General features: G+C 40.6%; 1 protein-coding gene across 1 annotated transcript in view; it reads left to right on the top strand.

Annotated features, from left to right (window-relative positions):
- Nucleotides 1-18,558, top strand: part of LOC124798038 (mitotic checkpoint serine/threonine-protein kinase BUB1-like) — a 232,625-nt gene that overhangs the window by 76,042 nt on the left and 138,025 nt on the right. Inside the window, exon 5 of the mRNA XM_047261258.1 lies at nt 3,450-3,531. Within this exon, the coding sequence (XP_047117214.1) occupies nt 3,450-3,531 (82 nt within the window). The remainder of the gene's footprint in view (nt 1-3,449; nt 3,532-18,558) is intronic.

Genomic DNA, 18,558 nt, shown 5'->3' with positions numbered 1-18,558 from the left:
TCACCTTCATTGGGCACCACCCTCTGCAGTGCATTCACTCATCGTTTCCCCTTCCCTGCTCCCCTCTTTCTGCACTCCCTATTTTTTACCCCACACCCCATGTCCTGTCGCTGCACCTGGCAATCTCAACATGCCATGTAATCCCTGCACATCTCACCAGACAGTGCTTTTCTCTCCACCCACCCATACCCTGCCATCCCTCCGTCTTACTGCCTCACTCCAGATTGCTATTCATGTGTTTCTCTCCACCCACCCATACCCTGCCATCCCTCCGTCTTACTGCCTCACTCCAGATTGCTATTCATGTGACAGTCGCATTCTGGTCCAAGCTGCCGATGGTAGCGATCATGTGGACATGAAGTATGCTTGCGTGTGTATGTGGGGGGGGGGGGGGGGGGTCTAATTTAGAAGATGCCTTTTGGCTGAAAGCTTACTTATTTAACACTCTTTTTGTTTTGCCTACCTGCGACTCAACATCTCTTCTATATAGTGCACAAGTTCACCACATGTAGGTAGGTGAAGGTGAAATCAGCTGGTATGACTGTATCCTTAACTTTGTTCACAAACTTGTATTAATTTTTTAATCTATAGTACTCATAAAACATGTTTAGCATTTTAACCTTTGTGCTTCTATAACACATTTCAGAGCATTTAAGACTTGACTCGTGTTAGATATTAGCCGCATGGATTTGTTATTTTTGTGAAGTGTTGTCTGCCTGGGTGCGTCTGGCATTAGTGGACTCGTGCCTTTATATCACTCTTTTTCTTTGTCATAAAACAGAAAATAGCAGCTGTGAATTTTGCATTTTAATGTGTGTGAAACTTTCTTGTTGTATCTTTAGCCATGTTGTTAATTCTGTTTTTGAAGAAAAATTTTTCAGTTTTATTTAGATGGTCTTCGCCATTCATAATTATGACAATGTTGTCTTTATCTGCTATGGTGATGAACACGTATGCCTCTTCAACTTCTTACTTCTTACTTTCATTTTTATGGTTACTTTCTGGACTGTAACTGTGTTTTTAATTTGTTGATGACTTTGACTGCTAGGTTATTCTCTTTGAGTGGGAAGCCTTGCCATATTACATGTGGGTTTGACCTCTGCTATAGTTCTCTTTATGTCTTTCTGTCCTAATGTAAGTTTGGAATTATAGTTTAATCCTCTGTGCAAGAGAGTTTTATCTTCAAATGTAAGAGGAATATTCATGAGATTAAAAAGTCTGTCAAAGAATTCATGCTTTTCAGCCACAGTAAAATTCTCGTGTTTCCTTACACCTGTCTTACCCACAGAAAATGCCACACAGAAATTGCGAATAACGTGGCTGTTTTCACAGATGGATCTGTCTCTGATGGCATAAGATGAACCTGTGACACTACTAGCGTAGGTTGTACTTGTGGGTGACTCAGACAGTTCTTCCACAGGGACATGACCCCTGTGGCAAGAGGTTGGGAGTGACGTAGAGATGGATTTGGATATTGTATATATTAGGCAAGTGACAGAATATCACATAAGGAGGGGTGGGGAAGGATCCTTGTTTCTCGGCAAGATGATTGATGAAGCCTTGGTGAAGGGGTCACTTATGCAAGCAGCTGTGTCATACGCCAGCTCTGCTGTAGTTTCTGTGTAGCATTTTTAGTGGGCATGACCACCAACCAGCTGTCCACCAGAAGTGGATGGCTACCACTAAACTCTGGTCAAAACACAATGAACCATCCACTGACACAACATACTGCTGAGTGTGACATGGTCATGTTAAATAACTGCTTCACGCCCTGTGCCATCTGTATCCTTTCCTCCAAAACCATCTTTTATTAACTTTGCAGATGAGAGTCACACTTGCAACACATCCTTCGCTCCTGTAACTCTATAGGCCTCAGTCACCACTAACCCGCTTCCCCCGTACCCTCTACTCAATAGTTTCCACTTCCCTTGCTTTGTCACCCCCACACAATCCACATCTCCACATTATCTTCATTATGTGCCACATGAACTCACCAGCTCCAGTGTCTGTGTCTTGCATGCATATTCACTGAATCTGTTGCCCCCTCGCTCCTGCTTTCCTTTTCTGCACACTTATTGCCTCCCTTGTAGCCAATGGCTACCCATCCTCAATCCCTCCTCCCACTGCCTACCTCTTTTTCCCCTATCCACCCTACCCCAGCCACCCCTTCATCACTGTCCAACTGCCAAACTGCCATCTCACAATGTAGCTACAAAGGTGTAGGTGTGTGTGTGTGTGTGTGTGTGTGTGTGTGTGTGTGTGTGTGTGTGTGTGTGTGTGTGTGGCTTGTTAAATGATTTGCCTGAAAGCTACCAAAGTTTTAGTTTTTGGTGAGGTTATTCATGTGTTCTGCATTCTACGATACATAATCTACAACTGACAAAGAAATTAAGTCGTAATTCAAACTACAAGAAGACTGTGTAATAAGCAACAAAGAGATTAAATGATGTTATGAGATATTCGTACTGCATATTATTGTAAATGGGTTAAAATGGATTACTGTTTAAATATGGAGTTCCTCACAATACAGTATTAACAATAATGTTACTTACACAACAATGTGTCATGCTTGTTTAAGTAATTAACACAGCATTAAAGAACAGATTTTTCAGTACAAATTATGTAACTGGTCAACACAGAGTGTGTGGTGGATCGGGAGGGGGAGATATTGACCCTGTTTCTCTTTAACTACTCTGTCAGTATCCAGAAATGGCGAGAAAAAAATCCATTTGGTTGTTCAGTAGCAGTTCTGGTGGCTCCAACAATGCTATTCAATTTCAAATATTTCAAACCTCAGCGGCATCAATCTTTGTGGTTTTGAGTTGCATTATTTCGATGTATGTCAAATATTTGTGGTTTACGTACAAACTGCAAATATTCCATGGCTATGTATATGTTGTTCATTTATGAATATATGTGTGTGTGTGTGTGTGTGTGTGTGTGTGTGTGTGTGTGTGTGTGATCTGACGAAGGACTTTGTCTGAAAGCTAGTATTTTCAAACAATCTATTTTAATGTGCCTCTCTGCTGCTCAACACCACTTCTGCTTGGGTGAGTAGCGATCTGTTATTATTGTTATTGGTTTTCCATTGCCCACCTCTCATTTTTATGTTAGATATGCTTAAAAGATAGAATTATCATTCCTTTCCTTGTCTGGTTAGTTCAAAGTTCACAAAGAATTAATGTTGGTGGGAATAACTTTGAAGATAGAAGAAGAAATGGTGCATACAGATAGCTGTGATTTGTCAATGTTGAAAATGGGAAACTCGAAAAGATAGCTTTATGCACTGGAGAAAGGTGCATTAATGATGGTGGGACAACGGCGTGTGGGAGGCAACTGGAGATTGTATTTCTTTCCAGGATTGTGCTAGAGAGAAAATAAATATGTGATATTAGAAGCAGAATTGTGTTGTCACAAGGTAATAACGAAGAGTCTTGATATCCTTTCAGAAAGCTGCTAATGGAAAATCTACAGAGAAGACTGGAACACTAACAGAAAGAGTGGAAAGAGATACAAAGCAAGTGTCTAAAGGTGAGCTATTCAAGCACAGTTGCCAATAATGCACAAGATTTCTGTATCCTTTCCTTCTCTCTCTGCCTTCTCCTTTACTACCCTCCCCCTGCCTCTCATCCCTGCCCTGTATTCTTTCTTAATCCCTATCTAGAAATTTTGCTGCTGGGCAATTTCCTGTTGCTTTTGGAGCATCTGATCTGTCATTCAATTTCTGTACAAATTGCTAAATAGAAAATAATAAAAAAGAATTCATTGTGCAAAATGTAATAAACTGATACTGTTAAGTAATACTGCAAGAAGTGATATACTTAATAAGAACCACCAGTAGGTGTTGTTTATTATTTCAAGGCTGTAAGATTAAGAATTCACGATGTTCATGTTATTGTAGTGTGAGCACGCATCACACATTCACTGCTGACAAATAGTTTTAAGGATCTCTTCAACACAACCAACTGCCTTTAAGTTATGAAATTTTTATGTACATCATATTAATGATTTTCACTCACATTGCCAAATGCAGTTTATATAAATCCTGGATGCTGCAGGGACAAGACCAAATTGTTCTCTAAAGACAGCAGTAAATTAGATTGCCTCTCAGAATCCAGTGTCAGGCTATTTGCAGGTACTAGCATATAGGAGTTTCTGGAGGAGGTGTATTCTGCTTGAGCTGAGGAAGCATTGTCTTCTGCAGGAAGTATTTTGCTGCCATATATGTTCATAGTCTAGTGGTAAACATGAAGCAGTGTAAATGTTGTTTGAGCCCACTTGCTTCCTTCAGTTTTTAAACAGCATTCCATCTGTATTGGTGATTTCATCTCAAATCATAAAGGTCAAGAGTGAATGTTTCACAGCATTATTTCAAAGTACTCTGAAAAAAAAAAATTATGTGCCTGTATATGTGCGGATGAATATGTGTGTGTGTGCGCGCGCGCGAGTGTATACCTGTCCCTTTTTCCCCCTAAGGTAAGTCTTTCCGCTCCCGAGATTGAAATGACTCCTTACCCTCTCCCTTAAAACCCACATCCTTTCGTCTATCCCTCTCCTTCCCTCTTTCCTGATGAAGCAACCGTGGGTTGCGAAAGCTTGAAATTTGTATATATATATCTGTGTGTGTGTGTGTGTGTGTGTGTTTGTTATTGTTTCTATCAACTTACCAATGCTTTAGTTTGGTAAGTTACATCATCTTTGTTTTTAGATATATTTTTCCCACGTGGAATGTTTCCCTCTATTATATTCATATCATTAATTTGAACCGAACAATTACGTTTGTTATTGTCACTGTTGCTTCTGTCATCTTACTTTCTCTTTTTGTTTGTGCAAGCAGTTTCACTTTGTATTCACCTTCTTCTTTTTACCATAATCTACCATACAATTTTATCCTGCATATATATACTCAATAATACGTAACTTACTTCCAAACCAAGAAAAATTTTTTTCCCACTTAACATTCCACGTGGGAAAAACCCCACCGACACTCCGCACCCGTACCTTCTACCTACTTCCTACAATTCACAAACCCAATCATCCCGGCCGCCCCATTGTAGCTGGTTACCAAGCCCCCACCGAATGTATCTCTGCCTACGTAGATCAACACCTTCAACCCATTACATGCAGTCTCCCATCCTTCATCAAAGACACCAACCACTTTCTCGAACGCCTGGAATCTTTACCCAATCTGTTACCCCCGGAAACCATCGTTGTAACCATTGATGCCACTTCCTTATACACAAATATTCCGCACGCCCAGGGCCTCGCTGCGATGGAGCACTTCCTTTCACTCCGATCATCTGCCACCCTACCTAAAACCTCTTTCCTCATTACCTTAGCCAGCTTCATCCTGACTCACAACTTCTTCACTTTCGAAGGCCAGACATACCAACAATTAAAGGGAAGAGCCATGGGTACCAGGATGGCCCCCTCGTACGCCAACCTATTTATGGGTCGCTTAGAGGAAGCCTTCTTGGAGTTCTGAATCCCTGAACCATTACACCAACAACCTGAAAACAGCTTTCGCAACCCGCAACTACCCTCCCGACCTGGTACAGAAGCAAATAACCAGAGCCACTTCCTCATCTCCTCAAACCCAGAACCTCCCACAGGAGAACCCCAAAAGTGCCCCACTTGTGACAGGATACTTTCCGGGACTGGATCAGACTCTGAATGTGGCTCTCCAGCGGGGATACGACTTCCTCAAATCCTGCCCTGAAATGAGATCCATCCTTTATGAAATCCTCCCCACTCCACCAAGAGTGTCTTTCCACCGTCCAACTAACCTTCGTAACCTCTTAGTTCATCCCTATGAAATCCCCAAACCACCTTACCTACCCTCCGGCTCCTACCCTTGTAACTGCCCCTGGTGTAAAACATGTCCCGTGCATCCTCCCACCACCACCTATTCCAGTCCTGTAACCCGGAAGGTGTACACGGTCAAAGGCAGAGCCACGTGTGAAAGCACCCACGTGATTTACCAACTGACCTGCCTACACTGTGAAGCTTTCTGTGTGGGAATGACCAGCAACAAACTGTCCATTCACATGAATGGACACAGGCAGACAGTGTTTGTTGGTAATGTGGATCACCCTGTGACTAAACATGCCTTGGTGCACGGCCAGCACATCTTGGCACAGTGTTACACTGTTCGGGTTATCTGGATACTTCCCACTAACACCAACCTATCAGAACTCCGGAGATGGGAACTTGCCCTTCAGTATATCCTCTCTTCCTGTTAGCCACCAGGCCATAACCTCCGCTAATTTCAAGTTGCCGCCGCTCATACCTCATCTGTCATTCAACAACATCTCTGCCTCTGTACTTCCACCTCGACTGACATCTCTGCCCAAACTCTTTGCCTTTACATTTGTGCGGATGGATATATATATATATATGTGTGTGTGTGTGTGTGTGTGTGTGTGTGTGTTTTTGTGCGCGCGTGTGTGTATACCTGTCCTTTTTTCCCCCAAGGTAAGTCTTTCCGCTCCTGGGATTGGAATGACTCCTTACCCTCTCCCTTAAAACCCACATCCTTTTGTCTTTCCCTCTCCTTCCCTCTTTCCTGATGAAGCAACCGTGGGTTGTGAAAGCTTGAATTTTGTGTGTGTGTTTGTTTGTGTGTCTATCAACATACCAACGCTTTCTTTTGGTAGGTTACATCATCTTTGGTTTTAGATATATTTTTCCCACGTGAAACGTTTCCCTCAATTTCCACAAAAGACATCTAAAAAAACTAAAATAATATTTTGGTTTTCTGATGATTTGATAAAACATTGTAGACCTCTGTAAATGAGAGTATTTGTGAAAATGTTGTAACAAAAGGGAAAATAAATAAAATGTAATCAAAACCTACTAGCACTAGAGATATGAAATTATTTGAAATAAAAACCTTCCTCAAAATACTATCAGTCATGATTAACACATACACACTTCTGAGCTATTTTTTAGCTTCAGTTTGGAAAAATAAACTAAAAAGATTTTTAACTTTTAGAAAACTTCAACATTATGTTTTGTAAATATGAATAGTGGCAGGATGTTAACTTTCTTGAGAAATAATAAATGGAAAGACAGCTAGCTGTCAGCTATGACATTAATGCTTGAAATTCTTAATGTGTAAAAATATTTATATGTAAAATTGAGAGAATCTGAAATTATTTTTTCTAAAACTTCCATCATGAATATTCCAAAAACTTGCATGGTGTGTTAGTTGGTCATTGTACTTACGGAAAGTACAATCAGAGTGGACAATATTTTGCAGTGCAAAATTAGAGAAATTTTTGTCAAAAAATACTGGACACCTAGAAATTTAAACTGATTGCTGATGCTGAGTAAATGTAATGCGAGACTGATATATTGTAGCCAAAATAATTATTTTACAGCCTTGTGATAGAGTGGGAAAACAATTGTTCATTTTGTTCAAGCATTATGTTAAAGAAAATTAGATACAGAAAATAGCTTTGTATATGCATTTTTCTGTTTCTAACATTACTCACAAATTTTTATTGTCTTCTGTCATGATTTTACTTCTTTATGGCATTCCATGAATTAAAGTTGCATACACTGTAACAATCAATACTGGACTGTTGAAAAGAGTTCATTTGTTTTTCACCTGCTTCTCAGTGAAATTGTATAGCTGGACTGAATTTGCACATGGACAAGGATGATGCAACAAGAGCAATACTTGGGAAATTGGAACTGCACACTGATGTGTTGATGATGGCCATTTGAAAGAATTTACCAGACCATGAGGTGTCATAAAAGAGCAGTTACATCTTGAAGCTCGTGAGAGACTCTAATTTTTGGTCCCACCCACCACTGATTATCATACACACAAGAAACGAAGTTGCTCACAACAAACTCTTCTAAAGTATACTGAGGTCTCTGCATTTCACACACAGTAACAGACTGTATTTCGTGGAGAACTGTTCTTGCAATGTATGTACAGTGGAATCTTGATTTTAAGTTCTCTGATTTTACTTTTTTGACAATTCTACACCATAAATTTGCAGCCCCTGTAAAAACCCAAAAGATTAATGCTAAAAATTCTCCCATTTTACATTTCTTCCTAATAAGGTTTACCTCCATTCTAAGTTCTTATTTGACGCCTTGCTTGTTTCCATCCTGTTTTCTTCCCATTGACATTTGACGTGACTGAACAAGTTATAAGTGGCTCAAAAGATAGATGGTTCATTCCATTGGTGGTGGTGGTGGAATTAAGAGGATATTTTAAGCTGTTCTGGAGAGGAGAAATATGAGAGAGGAAGTGCGTATGTAATCCATGATCGGTGTTGCCAACACAACTTGCAACATTTAGCTTCACCGTGCAGTTGTGACAAAACTACTGCTAGGTTGCTGCAGTGATTAAAAAGGAAGATAGTCGACACGAAGCATTCCAGGCCAAGCCAATACGTGACGAAGGGGCCCAGTCACCAACTTTTCTTGTGCCACTTATAATTCAATCATATCTTTTTGCATTTATTTCTGAAGTACTGCATTTAGCAACAGTATAAATCGTCAACCTTTTAAATTCAGACATTGAGTCTTGAAGAATATGCTTGATCATAATCGAGGAAAGTCATCCATTTCTGGCTAGTGAACTCTTATTGGCTGTCAACCTGTTAAGTCACACAGTAACCAGCGCAGCTACCACACCATGCTAACACACATAAAATGGGGTCACCTACAGGACGTGTGGATAGGGGAAGTGGCCCTTCAGTGATGGGAGTGCAGGTAGGGGTAAAAGCATTTTGTGGAGTGCTGAAAATATACTTTTCATGCAGATGATGTGCTATGACAGAGAGGTCGCACAGAAATACACTCCTGGAAATGGAAAAAAGAACACATTGACACCGGTGTGTCAGACCCACCATACTTGCTCCGGACACTGCGAGAGGGCTGTACAAGCAATGATCACACGCACGGCACAGCGGACACACCAGGAACCGCGGTGTTGGCCGTCGAATGGCGCTAGCTGCGCAGCATTTGTGCACCGCCGCCGTCAGTGTCAGCCAGTTTGCCGTGGCATACGGAGCTCCATCGCAGTCTTTAACACTGGTAGCATGCCGCGACAGCGTGGACGTGAACCGTATGTGCAGTTGACGGACTTTGAGCGAGGGCGTATAGTGGGCATGCGGGAGGCCGGGTGGACGTACCGCCGAATTGCTCAACACGTGGGGCGTGAGGTCTCCACAGTACATCGATGTTGTCGCCAGTGGTCGGCGGAAGGTGCACGTGCCCGTCGACCTGGGACCGGACCGCAGCGACGCACGGATGCACGCCAAGACCGTAGGATCCTACGCAGTGCCGTAGGGGACCGCACCGCCACTTCCCAGCAAATTAGGGACACTGTTGCTCCTGGGGTATCGGCGAGGACCATTCGCAACCGTCTCCATTAAGCTGGGCTACGGTCCCGCACACCGTTAGGCCGTCATCCGCTCACGCCCCAACATCGTGCAGCCCGCCTCCAGTGGTGTCACGACAGGCGTGAATGGAGGGACGAATGGAGACGTGTCGTCTTCAGCGATGAGAGTCGCTTCTGCCTTGGTGCCAATGATGGTCGTATGCGTGTTTGGCGCCGCGCAGGTGAGTGCCACAATCAGGACTGCATATGACCGAGGCACACAGGGCCAACACCCGGCATCATGGTGTGGGGAGCGATCTCCTACACTGGCCGTACACCACTGGTGATCGTCGAGGGGACACTGAATAGTGCACGGTACATCCAAACCGTCATCGAACCCATCGTTCTACCATTCCTAGACCGGCAAGTGAACTTGCTGTTCCAACAGGACAACGCACGTCCGCATGTATCCCGTGCCACCCAATGTGCTCTAGAAGGTGTAAGTCAACTACCCTGGCCAGCAAGATCTCCAGGATCTGTCCCCCATTGAGCATGTTTGGGACTGGATGAAGCGTCGTCTCACGCAGTCTGCACGTCCAGCACGAACGCTGGTCCAACTGAGGTGCCAGGTGGAAATGGCATGGCAAGCCGTTCCACAGGACTACATCCAGCATCTCTACGATCGTCTCCATGGGAGAATAGCAGCCTGCATTACTGCGAAAGGTGGATATACACTGTACTAGTGCCGACATTGTGCATGCTCTGTTGCCTGTGTCTATGTGCCTGTGGTTCTGTCAGTGTGATCATGTGATGTATCTGACCCCAGGAATGGGTCAATAAAGTTTCCCCTTCCTGGGACAATGAATTCACGGTGTTCTTATTTCAATTTCCAGGAGTGTAGAACAAGAGTTTTGCGACAGCACATTTTAAATACTTTGGTGTTCAAATCTGGCATGATACAGTTGCAACAAGTACATGCACTAATCATGTATATACTTTGCACCACACATTGTAGGTCGTGAAGATTGGCAGCAGTGAAAGAGGGTTTGAAGCAAAACTGTAGCACCTAAGCTTTCTTTCAAATTTACATTTTACACAGTGTACAGAAATTCACTGAGCTAACTCCTAATAAGCTTGTAGTGTCAATTGGCGAAGTAAACTCTGTTTCTCTCATCAAGCCTGAAATAACACTCTAACGGTGGTGAGCATATGAAGTGTGACTCATAAGAAAAGCATCAAACAATAACAGCAGTGGTGACAAAGTATGTCATTAAGCAGATGTCTGCATTTATGCTCGTGGTTTAACCACTTAGCTGCTGTGATGTTTTTGGTTTAATTCAACATGTTAAACAATGTTTACTTTTTTTCTGGGTGAGCACAAAGGATGGTCTCTCAAAAACGTGTTTTGAAGGTGTAATTTGTAGTTGTAACATGTCAGAAATTAGCTATTTTACCTTATACCCAGATGCCAATTTCAATTTTTTGTTGACTTTTTACTTGCTGTTACACATCTGTGATTTTTGAAGAACTGATGAAATTCAATACCACACATTGTTGTACAAACGTTATATTGTACATTTAATTTCTTTCACTTAGATTTTATACAAACTGTAGGAGAGTATTGCGATTTTTAATCATATATGCCAATTAAATGTGTTTTTGCTCATATTTTGGGGAGTTTTAACATTTACCTCAATTCTGCATTTTCCTTAATTTTATGGTTTTTATGTTTGGCCCACACAAAAATGTAAAATAGGGATTTCACTGTATATGGCACTCCAGGATGCAACCTAGAAGTAACTTGACTGAATTCCTACCACTGGCTTCATAGCAGACCACTCTTGTGTGTGTGTCTCTCTCTCTCTCCTTTTTTAACAGAAATCACCTACTGTACTCTCATTTAGAAGGAAGAGTTTCACCATGTGCTTCAGTAATTTCAGTATGTCCTGTACAAATCCAGTCACATCTCTTACAGCATCAATAGCTTCATACTGGAGATGTGTACAGAGATATACCACATCACATGAACTTTTTCCATGACCTGTTGGTGAAAATATCCATTCCTGCACAATATTTTCCAAGCTCATAAATCTGAAAGTGGTTTTTAAAATGAGATGTTGCACCATCAGCCACATACACATGTTTAGGAAATGTATGGTGTCTAGATGTTGCGTCCTCAGTTATCATGATATCATAGCATGCATATCTACTTCCATGAATGAGATCATCACTGACAATAGCAAAACAGTGTGATGTTCGAAGGAGGTGAGCAACACATGTGAATATTGACACTTGTGATGTGTGCTAGTGCTAACTTTGAACTCTGTTCTGTAAAGCAACAGGCCATTTTTCAGCTAAGTCAAAATGAAGAACTAATGTGTCAGTATTCTGGGATGTGGCTGATTTTAAGTCTTCTGTTCCCTGTCTGTGAATCATGTGGACATGATGATGAGCTACTTCTTTCATGACCCAATGTCTAACCTCAGTAACAAACTTCTCAAGCTCCATTATCTTCTTCACCAACTCTCCTCTCTTCCACAATCCATAGGTTACGTCATTGTCAGTATCCTCAAGGTGTAGTGCTTCAACAGTCATCCCTTCAGTACAGGACGTACTGTACACTCCTGCAACCAAGATTTACCTTGTAGTTTTTGACATATACACAATGTGACACTATTACGGTGAAACAAATAAGTTTCAAATTAGTGCAGTAAATACATGTGCATATTGCTTTCAGTGGCTGGCATTTGACACTTTTGGCAGTAAGGAGTAGAATTTTGAGAGACCAATTTTTAAATTTTAGTTCTCCTTTTTCATTAGAAAGTATGCCTCTATTACTGATCTTTTCATATATCTTTTTACTTTTGTTACTTTTTTCATCGTTTTCACCAACAGAGTTATCATCATCTTGATCAGGACCATGCCTGTTACAACCTTTGTCATAACATAGGTAATACTGCAGAGCAGCATTAAGTGTATCATCTTGCAATGAATGCCCGCAGTAGGCATCTAACCATACCCAAATATCTTTTTCATTCTTTATTTTATGAACTTTTGAAATTAGATAACGTGAGGAAGTGGGTATGTATTTCTGTATTTGCTGCTTGGAGTAGCTATGTGGTATCTGTGTCAGTAATTGTACCTTCTCAGTATAGGTAGCTGCTAAGGCTCATTGCATCAACAATTTCATACCCAGTTTCAGATGGGTTATCACTAAATTTCTTGTTGTAGTGAATATAGCAATCCCTGCACAGTGGATGTGATAGTAAGACAATTACTTGAGGACCGAGATATTTCTGCAATACCTCTGAAAGATTTCCAACAATTGTGAAGTGTTTTTCACTTTTCTTAAACATCACCTTCTTGTGTCTTTTCTCATAGTCCGCACACCTCACCCATTCACTGCTGTATTTTCCCAGTGACATTGTTTCTAACAAAAGTTCAAACCAAAAACAAAACTCTATGCGGAATTATTCGTCTCCAATTTCTCACTCATTTTTTGTAAACAGGAGACTGGAAACAGTGTTGCCAACATGCATTATTTTTTACTAGAAATTCAAGGATGCGGAATATTCAGAACGTTAAAAATTTAGCACTTTACAGAGAAAAATATTGCGCACTTTGCTTGCAGTAACTACTAACACATTAAACAAACAATATATTCTGCAGTTTTCATAAGTTTTGTTATTGGGGTTTTCGAGTAGATAATTCATAAGAACTCGTAAAAATGTGATTCCACGTGGGAAAAATTATATATAAAAACAAAGATGAGGTGACTTACCGAACGAAAGCGCTGGCAGGTCGATAGACACACAAACAAACACAAACATACACACAAAATTCAAGCTTTCGCAACAAACTGTTGCCTCATCAGGAAAGAGGGAAGGAGAGGGGAAGACGAAAGGAAGTGGGTTTTAAGGGAGAGGGTAAGGAGTCATTCCAATCCCGGGAGCAGAAAGACTTACCTTAGGGGGAAAAAAGGACAGGTATACACTCGCACACACGCACATATCCATCCACACATACAGACACAAGCAGACATATTTAAAGTCCTGTCTGCTTGTGTCTGTATGTGTGGATGGATATGTGTGTGTGTGCGAGTGTATACCTGTCCTTTCTTCCCCCTAAGGTAAGTCTTTCCGCTCCCGGGATTGGAATGACTCCTTACCCTCTCCCTTAAAACCCACTTCCTTTCGTCTTCCCCTCTCCTTCCCTCTTTCCTGATGAGGCAACAGTTTGTTGCGAAAGCTTGAATTTTGTGTGTATGTTTGTGTTTGTTTGTGTGTCTATCGACCTGCCAGCGCTTTCGTTCGGTAAGTCACCTCATCTTTGTTTTTATATATAATTTTTCCCACGTGGAATGTTTCCTTCTATATAATTTTTCGCGATAAATATCTACATAATATATATAGCCGGAGCAGAGAAGGTATTGCTTATAATTCAGTTGTTTCTGGCAATATAAGAAGGAAGTTAGCATTCTGTGATTTTCCGAATAAGGAAACAAAATTATGAAGAAAATTTGTGAGTTAAGTGAAGGCCCATAAGTATGTGTGACTGTCGCATTTATAGAAACCAAAATAAAATGAAAATATTTTATTTCTTAAAACATATTTTATGAGTTGTAACACACATTTTTTTCTAGAGAAATTCATGATCATGATTTATGGTTTGAGATGAAATTGCATCTATGCTAAATGCGACTTTCTGACAGAAACACAAATGGAATTTATTTAACCTGCCAGCAGTAGCAAAATCACATAAAATCATTGAAGCAAAAGAAGTCGTGGCTGTCTGACCAGCTCAGAACTATTTCTGGTGCAGCAGATGATGCCACTGGCAGCCAGCCACCGGATTCTGTGCGAGAGTGACCGGAGTCTGTCCGTGTGACCATGACACATTGTACCTTTACCTCTGATTTACAGCGAGCATAACTGCACTTCCTTTGGCAAGTGCGATTATTTATTATTGTAGTGCAAGTTTCCACATGTAGTATCTATGATAAACCAAACAAACACCATTCAGCGGGTAGTATAATAATTGGTTTGTTGAATTATTGTTTGGTATGTTGTCATGCAGATTGGTATGGGTATATTTATCAGTTGTCAGTTTTTACTTGAAATTCTAATACTGTATTTGTAAAATCCAGGATGGAATGTAACAATATTATGAAAAGGAAAGTTGCTATTTACCATATAGTGGAGATGCTGAGTTGCAGATAGGTAAAACAAAAAGACTGTCACAAATAAAGCTTTATGTGGGGGGGGGGGGGGGGGGTGAAAGTTTTATTTCTGACAGTCTTTTTGTTGTGCCTATCTGTGACTCAGCTTCTCTGCTGTATGGTAAGTAGCAACTTTCCTTTTCATAATATTGTACTTGCAGTTATATGTTGAACTTCGCTTGTTTGAACTTTATGAACATTTTTTTGAACATCAGAAAATTGAGTGTCGAGTAGAAAAAGTCAAACATTTGTGATATATTGTTTAATTTGGATTTTAATAGAGGATAATGGGGGCTGGAAACATTTGTGCTGTGTCTCTGATGAGTGCCATCAAAGAAATTGTATCAGAAAATTTGTTCATGATTTTAAGGAGGATCATTTTGATATGAATGATTCTCCACATTCAACACCTCCAGTCTTTGCTGAAGAAGGTTTAAATAGTTTAATCCATGATGGTGATTGTACCCGATAATTGGCATTTAACCTATATTGCAACGTTTGCAATCTGTGGGCAGGGTTTAAAAGTTGAGTGAAGAACTGCTGCAGGCTCTAATTTAAAACAACAAAACTAAGTGAGTAGCCATATCCTCTTTTTTGTAGTAAGACATGTTGCATTTATTTTAACTTCTTAAAAAGAAATTAATGACTGAGCCCTAACAGATGAATCTCCCACAAGCAAAGGATAGTGCCCATTTACAAAAGATAATGTTGTGTTTCTGGTGGCAGAATGGGCAAGGAGGAACATCTCCATTCTCATCTAGCTAACTCAGATTTACCATTTGAGAAAAGCTAAAAATTACCCGTATTTGTTGAAAACCTTACTCATTATTAAGCTTTGTAACCACATATTATGCTTGTGCCAAAATTGAAGTTCTTATTTCTCGTCGAAATTGCTCAACACAGGCTTGCAGCAGAAGTGAATATGTATTCTTTTTCTGTACTTAACAACTAAAACTCAGAACTGATAAATCAGTCTTCAGTTCCATCATTTTCAGAAAAGAGGATCATTCATTATAAAGCTTTGGAACCACATATTAGCTCGTGCCAAAATTGAAGTTCTTATTTCTCGTTGAAATTGCTCAACACAGGCTTGCAGCTGAAGTGAATATGTATTCTGTTTCTGTATTTAACAACTAAAACTCAGAACTGATAGATCAGTATTCAGTTCCATCGTTTTCAGAAAAGAGGATCTAGTTAATATTACAACCACTGCTTCATAAATTGAAACATCTTCTTTCAGGTATCACAAGGAGATCTTTGATTTTCTTCATACTTAAAGAGATCAGTGCCTGGTCGTAAATCTTTTTAAAGCAGTATGATGAAATTCACAAAAAAGCTTTCAAAATTTAGAAAGTTCCTGAGCACTGTTAAGAGCAAAGCATTTTCATCAACTGAAATGATTCAAGTTCATTGAAGACATGTTTCTGCTGAGCCTGTAACTTTATGTAGTACTTTTATTTGCTGTTGGCCAATTTCACTCTTGTGGTCATTATCAAGCATTTACTTACTAAGTCAAAACAAACATAATCAACCATGTAATTTTAAACAAAAAGCTAAATCCTAGTTACAAAGTCTGATGTAATGCATTGATATCAGTCAGCATTGCCAAACCTGTTTAACACATGATCACAACCATTGTTGTGATGAGTATAAACTATCTGCATACTGAACTGCAAAGCTGAATCTCATCATTTTAATATAAATCCCATACCATGACATATCGATAGCTATTATCAAATCGTTTATGCACCTTAGTGCATAGTGATGATAATGGTATTTTGCTGTTAGTTTCCATGCAGGAACTGACTAAAATATTGCCTGTGCATGAAAGGCATGTTAGTGATGTCTTGGGCATATTGATATTCTGAGATTCCCATGCAAAGACGTTACATAACCGGTGAATGTCGCAGGATAGAACTGGTTCATAAAAGGTACCATACTGGGTGTGGATTCTTAGGCCAAATATTTCGTGATGGTTATAGTACCCAATATACAGAGTGGTCACAAACAATCTGAGAAGCTTTTAAGAGTGTTACACCATTTACGAGTTATTTAGCATTGAAATTAGCCAACCAGGTTGTTGCGTTCACAAATTCAGGTTCTTGCACATGCTAAAATGTAGCGGTGCACAGACATCTGTGGGTCCGTGAGTTACAATTTGTTCAAATGCTCATTACCAATTAAAAGGTGGAATGCGTCTTTTTTGGAACTGAACAATTATTTCTCAACACAACTTCCCCTGCAAGACTCTTACAAGCTTTTCAGACTGTTTCTGACCACATTGTATATCAGTCAAACTTTTGACAACTTTCATATAAAAGCATGAAGCCATATTGCAGTCTGCAGTGACTGGACGTAGCTTGTACCAATCCACATTTCCAGAGACATGCAGACAAATTAGCTGCGTCTTCACTGAACAAAACTACACTGAAGAGCCAAGGAAACTGATACACCTACCTAATATTGTGTAGGGCCTCCGCAAGCACGCAGAAGTGCCACAGCACAACGTGGCATGGACTCGACTAATGTCTGAAGTAGTGCTGGAGGGAACTGCCACCATGAATCCTGCAGGGCTGTCCATAAATCCGTAAGAGTACGAGGGGGTGGAGATCTCTTCTGAACAGCATGTTGCAAGGCATCCCAGATATGCTCAGTGGTGTTCATTGCTGGGTAGTTTGGTGTTCAGTGGAAGTGTTAAAACTCAGAAAAGTGTTCCTGGAGCCACTCGGTAGCAATTCTGATTCTCGACATGCGGAGTGTCGCATTGTCCTGCTGGAATTGCCCAAATCTGTCACGTAGCACAATGGACATGAGTGGATGCAGGTTATCAGACAGGATGCTTAAGTACATGTCACCTGTCAGAGTTGTATCTAGATGTATCAGGGATCCCACATCACTCCAACTGCACATGCCCCACACCATAACAGTGTCTCCACCAGCTTGAACAGTCTGCTGCTGACATGCAGGATCCATGGATTCATGTGGTTGATTCCATACCCATTCACATCCATCCGCTCAATATAATTTGAAATGAGGCTCGTCCAATCAGGCAACATGTTTCCAGTCATCAACAGTCCAATATTGGTGTTGACAGGCCCAGGTGAGGCGTGAGCTTCATGTTGTGCAGTCATCAAGGGTTCACGAGTGGGCCATTGGCTCCGAAAGCCCATATGGATGATGTTTCATTGAGTGGTTCGCACGCTGACACTTGTTGATGGCCCAGAATTGAAATCTGCAGCAATTTGTCGAAGGGTTGCACTTCTGTCACATCAAATGGTCCTCTTCAGTCTTCATTGGTCCCTTTCTTGCAGGATCTTTTTCCAGCCGCAGTAATGTCAGAGTTTCGATGTTTTACTGGATTCCTGTTGTTCACGGTGCACTCGTGAAATGGTCGTAAGGGAAAACCCCACTTCATCACTGCCTCGGAGATGCTGTGTCCCATCGCTTGTGTGCCGACTGTAACACCACATTCAAACTCACTTAAATCTTGATAACTTGCCATTGTAGCAGCAGTAACTGATCGAACAATTGTGCCAGATGCTTGAACTGTCTTATATAGGCGTTGTTGACCGCGGCACCTTATTCTTCCTGTTTACATATCTCTGTATTAGAATAAGCGTTAATTAAAAGCAACACTGTCGCACACTGTAAAGCTACAAATTACCAGTTACAATTAAAACATGTATGTGAATAGGTATTATGGAAAGCATCGGGTTTATTTAAACATTACTGACAGGTGCAGACAGTTCATGCTCATCATAAGTGGCTTGACAACACTGTCTGGAACACGCCTCAGCATTTTTCCAATATTTTGATTTTTGTCTTCATGTGTGGTCTACGAACAGTAGACATCTGACCAATTACATGTAAGTAACATTTTTTTTTTTTTTTTAATTTCAGTTTACTATCTGAGATTCTGTAACTGGCATTTAATTAACAAATGCTGAATAATAATGTATTCAGCTACCAGTTGCATGAAAATGAGTGCGTTCAAAAC

The sequence above is a fragment of the Schistocerca piceifrons genome, chromosome 5 (genome assembly GCF_021461385.2).
Source record: "Schistocerca piceifrons isolate TAMUIC-IGC-003096 chromosome 5, iqSchPice1.1, whole genome shotgun sequence".
In the NCBI taxonomy this organism is placed as follows: Eukaryota; Metazoa; Arthropoda; class Insecta; order Orthoptera; family Acrididae; genus Schistocerca; species Schistocerca piceifrons.
This window is presented reverse-complemented; position numbering and strand designations above follow the sequence as displayed.